The sequence below is a fragment of the Oxyura jamaicensis genome, chromosome 2, assembly GCF_011077185.1.
Source record: "Oxyura jamaicensis isolate SHBP4307 breed ruddy duck chromosome 2, BPBGC_Ojam_1.0, whole genome shotgun sequence".
In the NCBI taxonomy this organism is placed as follows: Eukaryota; Metazoa; Chordata; class Aves; order Anseriformes; family Anatidae; genus Oxyura; species Oxyura jamaicensis.
Window position 1 is genome coordinate 36,050,911 of NC_048894.1, and position 16,257 is coordinate 36,067,167.

General features: G+C 40.0%; 1 protein-coding gene across 2 annotated transcripts in view; it reads left to right on the plus strand.

Annotated features, from left to right (window-relative positions):
• Nucleotides 1–1,155: 1,155 nt before the first annotated feature.
• CREB5 (cAMP responsive element binding protein 5) overlaps nt 1,156–16,257 on the plus strand; it is a 238,013-nt gene continuing 222,911 nt past the window's right edge. The window contains exon 1 of one of the 2 annotated variants that reach the window (XM_035317994.1): nt 1,156–1,381. In XM_035317994.1, coding sequence (XP_035173885.1) covers nt 1,313–1,381 — 69 coding nt within the window. In that variant the 5' untranslated portion in view covers nt 1,156–1,312. Of the gene's footprint in view, nt 1,382–5,887; nt 6,088–16,257 lie in introns of those variants that run through there. The other variant, XM_035317996.1, reaches the window with a different exon arrangement.

Below are 16,257 nucleotides of genomic sequence, written 5' to 3' on the forward strand. Positions count from 1 at the left end.
TATGATGGTAACACATTTGGCTATGACAAGAGTGACTGGGACAAAAAGCCTTCTGTTTTACAGCTCTCCCCTTCCATACAAAACATACCACTGGGAAATGAGAATGATGCTCCTGCTGTAGAGGGGCAGTGGCCACTGCAGAACATGTGGGTACTGTACTTCATGCACAGTATTCTGGATGTTAACATGAACGGACACCGTGCTGCTAAGATAAGCTACTTTCATTGAGATAACTGTTTACAGGAGTGCTGTGGCTTTGGCTATCACTAAATCCAGGTGCACAAAAACTGCATGCATGAGCTGTAGTCACTTGGTTGATCTCAGATGTGGATTTGGGTGGTTGTTTTTTGTTTGTTTATCTGGGAAAGTCTGGGTTGTTGCTCACCAGATGGGTGATCAGGTAGGTGCCCATTCCTGGCTCAGGAGTGAACTGCTGGGGTTGTAGTATTTCATCATAGCCATTAGATCCTTTTCAATTTAGCATACTCTTTCTTTTAATGTGTCTGCTAGGCATTACTAACTGAAGTCCATGGGCTGCCGGCTTTGTATCTAGTTTATTCCTGAGCTTCCCTCTTCACGCTTTACTCTGGCTGCTCCTCACGCTTGTAGTGCTTTAAAGCAGGCATCTCCCAGCCACCTTTGCCTTTTTTTCACTGTCTGTGCTTTGACTTCCAGGCGCACCCCTCTCTGTCTCCTCACATTGCCGGTGATTAACTGGGTAAAAGCATTGCACTGCTGATGCATATCAAATCTGGAACGATGGTCAAACTCTCTACCCAATTGTGCCTGGGTGTTTCTTGGAGGTTTTGGATTTCTTAGGATTTAGACTTGAGTCCCCATGTCCAAAGCAGGAAGTCATATTGCTTTTCCATTTCAGCTTACTGTTTTTCAGCCTCCTACTCCACTTTTCTTTAAGAATAATTGAAACCAGTTCTAACAGTCCTGAAATGCCTGTTTCTTAACATCTTCAACAATGAGAGCAACACTAAGACTCTGTTCACTTCTTGTGCCGGGTTATATTTACAGTGGACATGGCTGGTGCTCTTGGTGTTTATATTTGCTAGCTGATAGATGCAGCATTGTGCCAGACTTACCTTTTTTTCACCACAGATAAAGATGCTCTTGATATATTTTGGTAGTATTGATGCAGTTGCTGGATTCAGTCATTCTACTAAAGCTTGAAAAGCTCTGCCTTTTTAGTTTGTTTTTACTTCTCTCTACCTTATTTTCTAGGTGTTCTTGTCTTTGAAACTTAACCTATGTGTTCAGTCAGAGCACTGGGTGTCCCACAGAGCCTATTCATCCTCAGGATATGAGACAAAGGAGTTGTGGTGTTGTGCTGCATTCAGATCCCTGTCTTGCTCTGCCCTGGTGCCCAGAGGTGGGTGGTACTTCTATGAGTCATCTGCTATAAATGCCAAATGATAACATCTTTTGCTTCATGATGTTCTTATTGGCAGCATCGTGCATCACCACTGCTTGGTCACATTTCTCCCGTCTAATATTGCTGCTCATCGTGATTGTGGTGATCATATTGCAGCAGGCTCCCCGGTCCAGCTGGAATCTAGCTAACTGTTTGATCCACTGGCATGGTTGTGGATTTGGTTGACAGTTTTCTTGTATAGCATTAGAACATGGACAGTCTTTGCTTAAGTTACATGCCATACTTTCTCCTCCTATAGGAAATTTTTCTGTCCTCAATCACTGTCTGTGCAACTACATGTACTTCCCTCTTACTGCCTGCCCTGGGATTACTGCAGCATTAGTATATAAAGCAGTTCTGTTTCCCACAGTTGTCCATAGTCTGTGCATTTTTTTCTTTCAGTCTTTCCTGATGCTTTCCAGATCCTGTGCACAGGATAAGGGTGCCAGCAATCTCAGTTAGTCTGTCTTTGTTCTGCCCCCCTAAATTCTTCAAACGTGTTTCTATGTACTTAATCTTCACTAGAATTTATCATTGTTTTGATCCTTTCCCTGTGTAATTTGGCTGCCCATGAAGTTTATAGATATTTAGCTTGGGTTAAATTTGTTTCTTTCTATTGATTGTTCTACAAATGATCTTGCCCTGATTAATGATGTTTGTCTCTCTAAACCTGAAGTGGATGACAGCAGCCTTAGTTCTCTAATGCAAGCATCTATTTGCTCTTAATGTCTCATGGCATAAGGTTAAATACTTTTTCTACAGTATCATTTTATCTGAGGTCACAGAATTCAATGTACACAATTTATCACCTTTTGCAATATTTCCTGCATATTTAACATAATTTTGTCTATTTCTTCTCTACACTCTGCTATTAGGCTGATGGAATGATGGAACAATAAATAGTAAACCTTTTAAAAATTCATACAAGTTCAGGTCACACTCCTGTAGCTGGGCAATACATTTTGTCTGAAAGTCTATCTTTTGTGGTAGTCTGCATCCCTCCACAATGCCTGTACTTTCTGTTTGCAAAAGCTGTATGTGTCTTTGTTTTCAATTCTCTCCCTTGCGAGTGTTCCACTAGTCTGGTTGCTGCCAAGCTTGTAATGTGTCAGGTGCTGGTTATTAATGCTTGAAAATTGTGTTTCTAAAATCACACTTCATTTAAAAAACATATATTTTAAAAAAAAATTTAATTGAAAAATTAAAAATAGCCTGCTTCTTTTTGTTCATGCAAAATGCTACATAATACCTCTTCAACTATGTAAACCTGTGGACACTTTTGGTAGTCAATGGGAATCGACAGTGCTTCGTTTCCTAGCCTACCTGTGCATAGGGTTAGTCTCTGTTCTCGGTATGCCCTGATACAGGGATGCTGCAGTGATTTAGTGCAGGGCAGGCCAGGTCTGTATGACCTGTGGTGAGCCACACTGATGCAGACCTGGCTGTGGCAAACCTACTCACATGTCTTTGAACCATGTTTTCTGGTGCTCTGATTTCCATAGGGGTAAATCTGTAACAGTGCAAAGTTGGATCTGTATGTTTTTATTCACTTACCTGTCTGGCTTTCTTAGGAAGCCAGACTTTATGGGAATTGCAGCACGGAGGGGCAACATCATAGTTTTTCTGCAACATCATAATTTCTCTGGAGTCAACTCTTTTCCACTCAGGCACTTTCCAGTCTTGCTGGACCCCAGGCCATGCTTCCCCTGCTCTTGGCTATGGGAAGACTTACTTGCTCAATAAGACAGCTGAAGCAGCATTGGTTCTCCGTGTTTGAGAAGTTCTGCACTGATCTGCAACACCCAGCACACATTCCTCACAATCCCTGCTTTGAGTGTGAGGATACTCACAGCTTTCTGTAGAGTTGGTTTTGACATAGAAAGGAGTCAGTGTGATTGTAGAGATATATGTGCTTTTGTACCATAGTCCAGGTTTGGGGACTGAAATACTGGGACCAGTCTTCATTGGTCCCACCATAATAGCTCAAGCAGGACGGCAGTGTTGGAGCCATCAGCCTGACCTACAAGCTGCCAGAGCCTCAGGGGCTCTGTGTAGCACCAGGTATGGTGTTTCTCCATCTGAAGCACAGTTAATCCACTAAATCTGGTTAAACCGCCCATGGATAATTGAGAGTTGAGAGTGCTTGTGTGTGCTGAAACTTTAGCATGCAATCGAGTGCTTTGGCGATTCAGGGGTACTAATGATTACCTGGGGTGCAAAACAGTGGGGAACTGGAAGTAGGATTCTTGGGACTTCTGTGGGAATGTGAAGAAAATAAAGCAAGTAGACAGCCTTAACGTAGATTTACGGCAGCAGATGTGCTAGTCCTGCAACCCCCTTACTCAAGTTTTTAGCCTGGGAAGACCAGAAATACTAATACTGCTACTGTCCTTTCCACAGACTTGTCCCTCCTTAACTTTTAAACTTTGAAATCTATCTCATTTTTATCTGTTATGAACACAAAAATTCATGGCTCATCATCTGTTGCTTTATTTTGTCCTGGTACTGATGTCATCTCTTACCTTTGCTCATATGCCTTATCAGTAGAATAGAGATAATATCACCTGCATGCCTTCCTGATGCTGAAAGCTGATGAGTGGTAAGCTCTTTGCAACTGAAAAGTACTTAGTGTTATTACAGAATTATTTTACCGTGGATCTCCTAAAAGTTTTTAACTTTTCCAACTTATTTCCGAACTTGCATTTTTCCTGCATTTGCCAAATCCTGAGACTCATTCCAGCTTCAGAGCCAATGACATCTCTGTTAGTCAGAACTTGCTTGGAAAAGGGGATTTCTTCCATAATGGCCTGTTCTCTGTCATGGCATTGAACATTTGGAACATCTTGGCCCCTTTTCTGAGCACAATTTCAAACACATTAGTGCCAAAGGAAGAAAAGTAATTGGCTAAAAACAAGTGATCATAGTAGTATCTTTTTTCTTTCTTTCTTTCTTTCTTTTTTTTTTTTTTCCCCTGTGCACCAGAAGGCAATCAGTATTCTTATACATTGAAGACAAATGAGGAAAATGCAAATATTCCCTTGTGTTGGAGGGATATATTTCCGGGGAGAAGCCAGGCCAGGAGTGGATTTCAAACTTCTAAATCTGTTTTATGTGGTGTATAAGAGATTGCTGTCATCACCCAGATGCAGGAAATACCAGTGCTGGGCTTAAGGGGGACAAAGTAAACTCGACAATGGACTGAAAAGAAAAATAAACAATCGACCAACCATTTTTATAGCTTGTTTTTTTCTCTTGCTTTAACAGTAACATTCACCTTCATTTACCAGAGTTCTGTGAAACATCTGTATCAAGCCTTAAACTTGCTTGACCTTAGTTTAGGTTCAAAGTTCAATATATTCCATGTGCAAGATGATTTTACAAATCCATGAGAGCTCTGACTCTATGCAAACCCTTTTTCCCCGTCCCAGATTTGGCCTCCTTCTTGCTAAATAAATCCAAGGACAACTTTCTCTCTCTGTCTTTCTTTCTCTGAAGACTGCTGCAGGGATGCCCTTGGGGCTTGCAGGGTGTTACAGGGCTTAAGAATAAAGAGGAAAAGTTGCCTTAGAGGATGAAGTCAACCTACTGTAACAGCTTCCCCGGATGGAGTCTTTTATAACTCGAAGAATGAAATTTAAAGGGTTCATTTTGCTAAATCTTCCCAAACAGATGGCTCAGCATTTGTATAATTTTTGAATCTGTACTTATCTCATTTGTAAAATCAGGACAGATCTCTAAATGGCTCTGAACAAGTAAGTCTCAGAGCTGAACAATTTCTCTCCTCCAGCTGCCAGGCTGTATTTCTTCTCAGGGCTCCTGCGGCTTACTTTAAAGTTACATAACAAATATTTGCATGTATAGAGTACAAAATTTGGGATAACTGTGGAAAAGTCTTACAGAACCTGATGGCAGACAAACCATGAACCCGAAAACATGAATGAAATGTTATTAATTTCTTACAGCCTCCCAACAGAAGTTATATTGATAATGTTATAATTTAAATACAGTTAAAAGTGACTTCTCCCTATCCTGTAAATTAAGAGCAAAAACACACAAGCTCTCCTGCTATCTAAAGTGATGCCTTTTGCAGCTATTATCTGACAGGAAAGCTGGAGTTTGGAGAGAGAAGGATGAGAAAACAGTCCTTGTTTTCTGTGCTTAAGAGAGTTTCTGTGCTGGACTGCCCCTGCAGCGCACCTCAGCCCACCCTGCTCGGGGTCCCGCATGGCAGCCGTTAGCCACGTGAGGAAGGCCTGCCTGTACTCAGCTGCAGGGTTGCTCTTTACTTGATCAGGCAGGTCACTCTGAGCAACGCGAGGCATTCCTTTCCCCTTGGATGGTGCAGGATATTTCCTCTCACTAATTCTAGCCAGTCCCAGGGGCTGGAAGTGCCAAGTGAACGCAAGTGCGGAGATTGGAGCCAGCCTTTTACTCCAGTGGCAGCAAAACACGATCCGGTTGAAAAAAAAAAAAAAAAGTGACGGATCTTGGACACTTTCTTAGCCTATCACTTTCTCTCTAGTCTGTGCTTTAAGAATATGAATAGCAACACTGTCATGCATTTTTATTTTTTTTCCCAGCACGTTGCCATCCAGAGATTTAAAGGCACTGTATGGACAGGCAGCTGGTTATTATCCCAACTCAGACTGCTGCGGTAAACTCAGGTATGGAGGAATGGGGTTTTCTGACCACATGCAGGCATCTGTGTGGTGTGTGAGCTAATCCTCCAGGCATCTTTCAGAGTCAGAAGAGAGAAAGTGGCAATTCTAGCTCACAATTCCTCTCTTCACAATAGAGATGTCTACATCAAGTGAATTGTGCCTATTCATGTGCGTATTTTTCTCCACTGATTATGGAGGGAGTTTGGGATGATTGAATGAGGTGGAGATGCTGAGGATGTTTAAAGTCAAGTCGATTATGTGCATATCACAAAATGTGGGCAGATTTCTAGCTGGAAGGAACATATTCACATCAGCAGAGTTTTGTGTGTGGATTAGCTAGCCCTGGTGAAAGACATGGCCGATCAGCTCAAAAGCAATGTTGAGCTGATGTTACTCGCTGATATGAGCTAGCATCGCTGCCCAGTTCTGTATGGTGCCATGTAAAAAGGCATGGTATTTCACGTGGCACAGTAGAGACATACAATTAGTCAAGACATAATTTTTGGATGCAACAGACTTAAAAGATAACATGATTTTTACATACCTATAGGCATGTTGTTAAATCGAAGGCCTTGCTGTCCAGAGGGCAGAAGTTTTGTTGCACAAGTGTATAAAGCACTGGTAATTGTTCTTCTCCCCACAAGTGAAAAATGCTTTCTTGCAGGCTGGCAGAAGACAGCCTCCTGCAATGATTTTGATATCATCACGAGATACAGGCCTTATTTATCAACACACCTCTGGGAAACTATAAGGTCTCCCCTCTTCACCACCCCCACCCCCCTCTCTCCCCCCACCCCCTCAATCAGTTCATGTTTTTGCCTTGAAGTAAATAAACTTTTTGAACAACCAGGGTTTATGGACGAGGGTTCATGGAGCTGTGATAAAGCACTTCAGGCTGTAACTTACACTTGTGTCTGAGGCTTCACTTTTATTGCTTTAAAAAAATTCTCATATGATCTCATTTTAGAATTGGGTACTTCAAAGGTTGTACAGTCCATGTTCCTTCAAGGCTGCCTATGCAGCCCTATAATTTTTTTCCCATGTTCTGTTCTCTCTCTCTTTTTTTTTTTTTTTTTTTTTTTTTTCCTCCCCTTTCATCCTTATTAACTGGAAAACACCAAAGGGATTTTCACACACCAAAATGAGTAGTCTTACAATACTCTGTAAAAGTTATTGTAAAATCACAGTCCATGGTGGATATGTGTTTTCATGTTCATGCTCTATCAGCAAGTGCCTGAACTAGTCTTACTACACAGGATCATTTACCACAGATCTGTGAGCATAACTGTTCTGGTAAAGCCCTCCAAAAGGGATTTGATCTAAATGAGAAGTAGTTGTTTTACTAACTGATTTATCACACAATTAAAGCCTTCCATGAAAAAATGCAAGCTACAGGGGCTTTTTGAGAAGGGATGAAGGAAAGAAGGCATCTTTGCTGGCATGTAGCCTGATATCTCTGCTTCCTCCTCCTTGTCTGCCAAACATAAGGTCATATCCAGCAGTGGAATGGGCCTGACCTCTCCAACAGATCTTGAAACTGGGATCCTCACCACTGTGAGGTTTGACTGCCTGAGTCATGGGACGGCATTCTCTGGAAGTTGTGATGGGCTAACTAACATTGCCCTGTCAACTCCTGCAAAATGGATTTTGTAGTCAGTTGTGTCGTGTGTGGACAGAAAAGCTGATCTGGAATTATAAAATTTGCCAAAGACTGCACTGAGGAAGAACCCAAATATGTCCATGATTCTACACCAAACTCCGTCACACAAACACCTCCCCAAAGTATTTTTCCCTGTGGTTTCAGTTTATTTTCCCCATCCTCTTTTAGGAAGAAAATAGGAGAAAAATGGGAATGAGATTGTCACAGAAAGTCATTTAGAAAGCAGGAAGAACTTTCTTAAAAAATTAAGTACATTTCCTAAATTTCTTCTGTGTGAAGGTCCATAATGACTGGTTTATTTATTTATTTTTATTTTCTTTTTCTGTGGTAGTTGGCTACCAAAGTGATTCATCTGACCCCTTTCACAGCTAAGTTGTAAATCTGTGAAGAAAAACATAGAATCTACTTAAAGAGCTAAGCAGTAATGCTAGAAGCAAGACAACATGTGAAAACTTCTCACAGATAATTGAACGGAAATATTCTTTCAATGTATTTGTCTCTGCAGTTCTAAGGTTGTTACCACCTAGGTAATGCTCAGTTTTTTTTTTTTTTTTTTGTTTTGTTTTGTTTTGTTTTGTTTTTCCTGGGTTAACTTCAAATAGAAGATGCAGCCTGTATCTCAACATTTTTTTTTTGTTTGTTGTTGTTATTGTGAAGTAACACTAGGAGAAAGTCTTGTATTTTTGATTGGTTTGTTAGCTCAGATGTTCTCTTATGAGTAGTTTTTTGTTGTTGTTGTTGTTGTTTTTCTGTTTCTTTTCCTGTCATCATCTTCCTAAAGGAGCTAACCTCTAAAGACTACAGCACAGCCGAAACACTACCAAAAGTGTAGATGTAGCATCAAAGTACCTCAGAGACGGACCTATTTTTTTTTTTAAACACCATAACAACAAATGGCAAGAACATGCAATACATTGTGTACTACTGCAAAATGTGTGCTATGAAATAACATAAAATGTATCAAATAAAATGTGTGTAAATGGGAAATGAACAGTCAAAGATCTAAGGCTTCTTCAAGTGAGACCAAGACTGTATGTGAGAAATGAGAGCATGAGGTGAGAAGGAGGGAAGTGTAGCACGGGAGTTTGCTAGAGTAGGTAGGTGAAAACATTTAGAAATCTCACCATAGTCCCATTTATTTATTTATTTATTTATTTATTTGGTGATGCTGTCCAAAAGTTTTATGTTCTATAGATTTATGCAAACAATGGTATTGTTTGGATGAGCCAACCAAAATGGCTGTCAAACATTTTCTTTGTCCATTTTGACATATGAGAAGATAGTGAAACCTATCTGTAATTGCTACTAACTGTCCTGAAAGAAAATCAAACAGTAATAATATTCAAAATTGCCGCCTGGACATGGTCTAGAGCAACTTGCAACTTGCTCTAGGTGTCTCTGCTTGAGCAGGGAGCTTGGACTAGATGACCTCCAGAGGTCTGTTCCAACCGAAATCATTCTGTTTTTCTGTGAAAAAGCTCTCTGTAGCACTGATAAATGTGAAAGCAGTAGTCAGTATCTGAAACTTCATATAAATAGCTCTTTCTGTGAAGAAAACCTAGCCTTTGCCTGTATAGTTATAAAAATGTTGGATAGTACGTCAGGCAAAATTATGACAGCCAGAGTATACAGCTTTAATGGCTTTCATATTGTTAGCACACAAGAAGTATCCTGCAGTAACATGGCTTTCTGAGAAGAACTAGTGATTCTCCTCAGATGCCTGATCAGAGGCTGGAGGTGCACTGTGAAGATCTGTCAAACTCTTAGGGTGAAAGTGTCTTTCCAAGAGTGCTTTGCAGTTCAAAATACTGCAACTCACAATCACTTTATCAGAGGTAGTCACTGCTAACTGGTAAAAACTGCTTTTGCAAGAATTCTGCTATCTCAATTATACTATTATTTTGTGATGGTTATTACCTCAATAGCGTAAGTACTCTGAGGCATAATTAGACCTGGTCAGTTGTTAGAAGATAACCATTGCATGTTTGTTTTACGGGCAGGAAGATTGCAATAAGGTTAGTGATTCTGTGTCCAAAGATCCTTGGGCTGACTCTTCGGGTTTTCTGTGTACTGGGTTATATTTATAGCATTAGAGGATGTAAATGCTTATGTTCTGATTACTTTTGAAATAAGACTATTTTTTATCTGTCCTGGTACAAATCTCAGTGAACTTTTCTTCCTGCAAGAGAGGACAGGGGAATTATGCATTCATATGCTTACTAGACCATCAAAACGCTTACATAAGAAATCCTTTTTTTAGAAACTGAGGTAACTGTATGTTGAGATATCCTTTTTTCTTTTAAAAAAATCTATTTTAACTTCTCATACAAATAATTTGTTATTCATAATTCTGCACACTAGTGGAAAATGAGATAAGTTATATTAATTAAAAATGAAAAACAAACAAACAAACACAACAAAAAAACAGATCAGTCTATGGAGTTCAGTCCCAAAAGAATGACCTTGTAGTTATGTATTTGTAGTTACCTTGTGACTGTAAGTATGTATGTGTTTATTTCCTGGCTTTGCCACCAATTTTGCATGACTTGGGATGTATCATATAAACTGGGATTTTTCAGATGAGGCTACATATATGATATACTTAAATCTTATTGCAATTAATAAGATTTTGGACATCTCTAGGCTCTGTTTAAAAATTCAGTCTTTAAATTTGTGGTCTTATCTTCTTGTCTGTAATTTTGACATAGTATTATATCTTTGTGTCAGAGAATACGGAGAGAAGAATGAACAAAAAAATGTGTGTGTCTGACTTTTCCTTATTTGCTTACTTTTTAGGATAAATATTCCCTAAAGGGATATGATTTGGAGAGGGTGTGTGCAGCATGGCTTGAAAATGAAGCCCTTTTAAAGTATTTCTGATTGGACACTTAAAAACTGGAGGCACTCAGTATCACTACTTGCTCTTGGAAACCTCAGCCAAGATTTTTTCATTTTTCCCAGAAGAGCTATGGCCAGGATGGCTGAGGCTTGAAAGCTGTGTATTTACATAAGCGCAAGTTACAAATCTGTGGTTTTGAAAGATGTTTGAATTTCACCGCTTTACACTTGCAGCATGTTATAAGTTGCTGTGAGTTGTTCGCAGATTGTGAATGTACAGCCTATGGAGAATTACTTCTTACTTTGCCTCCTTCTTTTTAGGAAAGTAATAATTTTTTTCATGCATGCTGGTTTTTAATATTCTTGTTTGTAGTTATGGATTGGTCAGTGCCAGAAATCTGTGGCTAGTGACTGGCTGGGAGTTTTTTCATCTTGATATACTGCCTCCTTAATAGAGACAATAATCTACAGGCCAGAGAGACTGCTTTTTTAATGCAATGTGGCAGTCTTTTCTGAGATGACTTCTGGAGAGTTTTGCACTGCTGGGACATACTTGTAGTCTTTTAGGAGGGAGATAATATTCCTTTTCACACTCATACCTACCCCATGGATTTGCACATGTACACACCCCCCCCACACACTCATTCCTGTAGTATAGAGCTCTCCTCAGTGCCTACAAGCCGATCTCTCTGGAGATCTGAGCAGATCAAGCAGATCTCTCTGCTCAACTGGTCATCTCCCTGTACAATCACCTCCCTGACAATCTCGGGGCTTCTCTCAGATGTGGATGTTTGAGCTGCTGTTCAGGGGTGCGGAGAGAGGCAGGTTGTTTCTCTCTAACGTGGAGCAGATATATTTGCAGGGCACAGCTGGTGTCACGAGCTGGAGGAATGAGTGCTGCCGGCCCTCACAAATACCTCTGGGTGCTCTCCCTTTCGCCTGAGTGGTGGGGAAGGTTGGGATCACAGCTTCTGTGCTCAAGGGAGGCAGATATTTGAGAAAAAGTCTTTGAAGATCTCTTCTGGACTCTCTTCAAAGGTAGCCCCTCTCGTGGGCCCTGTCCTTTTGCTTGACCCAAGCGTTGCAGGCCCTTCCAGGGTGTACACCAGAGCCAGGCTGGAAGGCTTGTGGAAGTGGTGTGTAGCACAAAACCCTGTATTTTTTTGTTTGTTTGGGATGTCTGCCAGGCAATCTGTGGGTTGTTCTGTGCTCTCTTCTGGTCACATACCTGAATTTCCAGGGCAGAGCCCTCAGTTGTAAAGAAAAGCCTTGGCATGGCCAAGGACTCTGAGCTGCTGCCATGCACGGCTGGGGAGTGGGGGCAGAGGAGGGGGCTGCGGTGCCAGGTCTGCCTGCCCTGGGCATCCCTTGGTCCTCACAGCATTTGTTGTTATTTATTTATTTATTTAGGCACCTGGCCTCAGTATGGTTGCAGAGTGCTTCATAAGTGATCAAGAATGAGCAACACAGCTGAACCCTGCAGCAGGGTTTAATTTATTGGTGGTATCTGCACTGAACATGCCCCATGACTGCTGGTATACCTTCAGGTATTCCAGCACATGTAGGCTAAAAGACCTGGTCTAAAACAAACAAACAAACAAACAAACAACAGCAAAAAAACCTGTTTTGGTTAAATGTTGTGAGTAGTACTTCTGGTCCTTATTTTTGGCTGTTTTGACAGGGTGAAAGCCTCCAGAAGGAGCTGGTTGTAATGTCTAAAAGGGCCACCAGAATACAGAAGCTCTCATTTTGATATCTGCAGCTTCTCTGAGTATATATGTGTTTTTTTTTTTGTTTTTTTTTTTTCTAAGTTGCTGATTATTTTGAGCAAATCCTTGCTTACTCCTTATGGCCCTCTTTAAGTCCAGTTGTGCTGTGCTATATATTCAATACAAATGAGGATGAGGGCGAAACAGTTTTCTAACCTGGTCCCCAAACTCAAACACTAGAATTTTGTTTAAAATATTTTAACAGTATTATGACCCCATCTTGGTATTCCTAAAAAAATATGAAACTCACCTGAAGTAGGTTGTTAAGCTGTTAAGTAAATCCTCTGATGTGATGGTGAGAAACTAAAAGTGAATAAAAGGGATATGTATTGGAGATTTCCAGTAGTATGCACATACAAAGTTTAAACTGTTGCAGATCAGCCCTTGACTGTTGGGGCTGAAGAGAAGAGTTTTTGGTTTTTAATGTCTAAGACTTTCTTGTGCTGAGTGCTGCCTGAGGGGACGTACAAGCTGCCAGTGTTCCCAGCAGAGATTTGTTACCCGAGAGGATTTTATCTTGTGCTAAGAACAGTGAATGCTGAGGCTTGATTCAGGAATTTTGGTCATTTTGAAGAGAGAGAAGTTCCCATTAAAAAAAAAATAAAAATCTTTAAAAATTGTAATTATAAAAGGGTAAAAGTTAATAATTAATGGCTTGTAGCAGAGTTATTAATGGCCTCATTTTTCTATGTAATGAAAGTAATGAATGTCTTAAGTTGTCCTGTATGTTAGTTATAAAGCCAAAAGAAGAAAAAAAAAAAACAAAAAAAAAGAAACAAAGAAACAAAGAAAAAGCGAGGTTGGTCATAATTTAAAATTATTTTAAATATACAGAATTGCAAAGTTGTATCCAAAAGTGTAGAAAGTTGCTTTGCAGAATTCTGGTTTAAGGATTATTTTATATAATAAACCAGAAGGAAAATTTGGGCTGGCAGAATTTTCAAAGCCTGTATTAAAGCCCCTAACTGCTTCTGGTATGAAAGTCAGCTAAGCAGCCTTGTGTTGTTTCCCCCAGGATATCTTTTATGCTTTCTTTTTTTTTTCTTCCTTCCCTTTGGAAATCCAAGTGTTTATTTGCATGCAAGGTAGGTGAATTCTTTTATCTATTTGTGTATCGTAAACCAAAGCAATTAGCATACCGCAGTTACAGTACACTTAAAAAACAAAACAACCCTTCAAAACCTTCAGTCAATATTATTCCTGGAGGGAAAACTCTTAATTAAATTGTATGCAAACTATAACAATAGGCAAAGTTGTTTGGTGTTTAAGAATAACTGTTGGGGGCGGGGGAAAGAGTGAAAAAAAGTAACTGTAGCACAGAGCTTTGCATGCCATTAACCCAAGGATAGAAATGAGGTCAGCCTTTGAAGGGACAGACAACATGCTTATCTGCCAACATTGGAAAGTCCCAAAAGATTAGCTTATTTGCCAGATGTTACTGGGAGTTCATCATTGACACCCTCTGCTTCATGGGCTTCATTTCTCGCCACAGTTGCAGTTGCCTTTTCTGCCCTTTACAGGCTTCCTGTAGATCTTCTCCAGTACATAACACTTGAACTTTTCCTTGAAGTGTTTTTATATTTTTTTTATTTTTTATTTTATTTTTTTGCTTCACAGCAATAGGCATGATGAACCATCTTAACTTGTGAAGATGATCTGAAGACTCTTTGTTTTTTCTTTTGTACACCCACGATAACGCTCTTGGCATAAGAACTACTGACATGAAGCACAGCAACTTCCACAGCTCTGGGAATGATGCAGTGCTTATGAAAAGGGTTTGCAGAAGACAGAGCACCCACCTCACTTAATGCTATTAACCTTTGGGAGAAGAGTGAATATTGGGGCAGACTGTCTGATAAGTCATGCATTTTCTGTTCTTTTTTTCCCCCCTTTTCTGGCAAATAGCTACAGATACAATTTTGAACAGCCTGTTCTTATGTTACTTGTAACTCATTAGGACATCAAATATTGCATTGTAGTGGTGTTGTGTGTAACCTTCAAAAATTAGCAGTGAGAGTAGGTGCTATTGGATTCATGATAATAATGTCTGTAAGAGTCTGGAATGGAGTTCTCTCTGTGTATCTTCTCCTTTAAATCTTTCAAGTGTTTGCTAGTAAATATCGATTTCAGCTAATGGTGGTTTTAACTTCTGTGTGCATGTTCTAAGCCCCGAGGGACTGTGTCCCAAACAGGGAGAAGCCAAAACTTGCTCATAAAGAAAGAACAGAGCAAATACATTTTTTCCTTTAAAACACCAGTCGTTAGTGTTTGTCTCTTAAAGCAAGATTTCTGCCACTTGTGTTACTGCAGTCATTTTGCAGTTCCCCCACCTTCCTTTGTACAGAACAAATTGTGAGATGGACAGTGACTTATCTAAAGACAGGTATTATCAACACCATGGGCAACCTAACTACAAACTCTAATGTTTAAACCTTTGAGATAGTGGGGAGTCCTTTTTTAGCATACCATATAAAGCATCTGCTGAATGTTGCCTTTCTTTCTTTTTTTTTTTTCTTTTTTTTTTTCTTTTTCTTTTTTATTTTCCTTTGCTATTCCAAGACCCACAGCAGTCTAACTTAACCTTCTAGCATGAGCACTTACTTTGAATGCCTGATGAAATATTCATTCCCATTGAGATAAACATGAAATTTAGATGCTGTTTGACTATCCGTACACACTTGACATTCTCCTTAGTGTTTGGCAAGTTAAAACTATAGACAGAGATGTTGGTTTTACTTAGTAGGTCTGGGTTTTTCCAGAGCTGAAAAAGCTAGCAGAAGAACTGCACATAGGTAAAATGGAGAAGTGATACAGGTGTTCTTTCTGTCTGACAGTGTGTTCAATATTCATTGTCAAGTAGCGAGTTTTCCTTTCATTGCCTGTGTTTGTGGTTGTATTGCCACAGCTTGTGTTGGTGCTGCTGCATATTCTGTTAAGCAAACCTCTGCATTGTCAGCAGTATTGCAGCCTGGTCACTCATGCTGTTTCAAATGTGTAACAAGGGAGAGCAGGTATTAGGGCTGCTCTGCAAATAACATCAGTGGGGGACAGTTGCAGAACTACAAGTCTGGAAGGCTTCCAGGGGAGGCACTCCCTGCTTGGCCAGTTGCAGAGTGTAAAATAACCACATTATTTCTCGAAGTGTTTTTCCAGAGTTGAAGTAATAGCCATCTTTCCCTGTAAAGATCTGATTTCTCCTATAGAATATTTCTGTGCTGAGATAACTTTCATGAACTGTTTTCAAAAGTGTTTTTTTTTTTTTTTTTTAATTTACTCTCCACCTTTGTTTTCCTATTTTTTTTTGTCTTCTATTGTTTGTGCTTAATAACCCCATGATTATTTCTGTAAAACAGCAAATCCTTTTGCTCTATACCAAATATATCCATGCTAGATTTCCTCTACTGAAGCAGGGAGCCTAAGAAACATAGATTAATCATTTAAACTTGTGTATTTTCACTAGATGTGAGCTACAGCTCATCCAGTGCAGAGGACAAACAGAGCCCTCTACCAAATACTCCTGTCTTGCGTGGATGGCATACAGTGCTGGACTCTCACTTCGCTGTTACGTGGGAAGGCAGTAGGTCATCTGCTTTCTATTTTGAGTTTCTTTTTCAGAAGTCTCCTTTTTTCTTCTTTCCTTGGTTCTGTACCCAGTGGTCTGGAGGCCTCACTTCCATTTTCCTTCTCTATCCTGCTTCCACTGGTGGCTCCTTTTTGCCAGAACCCCTTGGGGTTCTGCTTTCCCTCATTTTTCCCCCTCCTTAGCTCTTGAGGTTTTCAAACTTCATTCTTTTTCCCTTTTGAAATTTCCTTGCCCCTATTCTCTTTGGTTATCCTCAGTTTCCAGATAACCTTCCTCTCTTTCTCCTCTCTTTCTCCTCTCTTTCTCCTCTCTTTCTCCTCTCT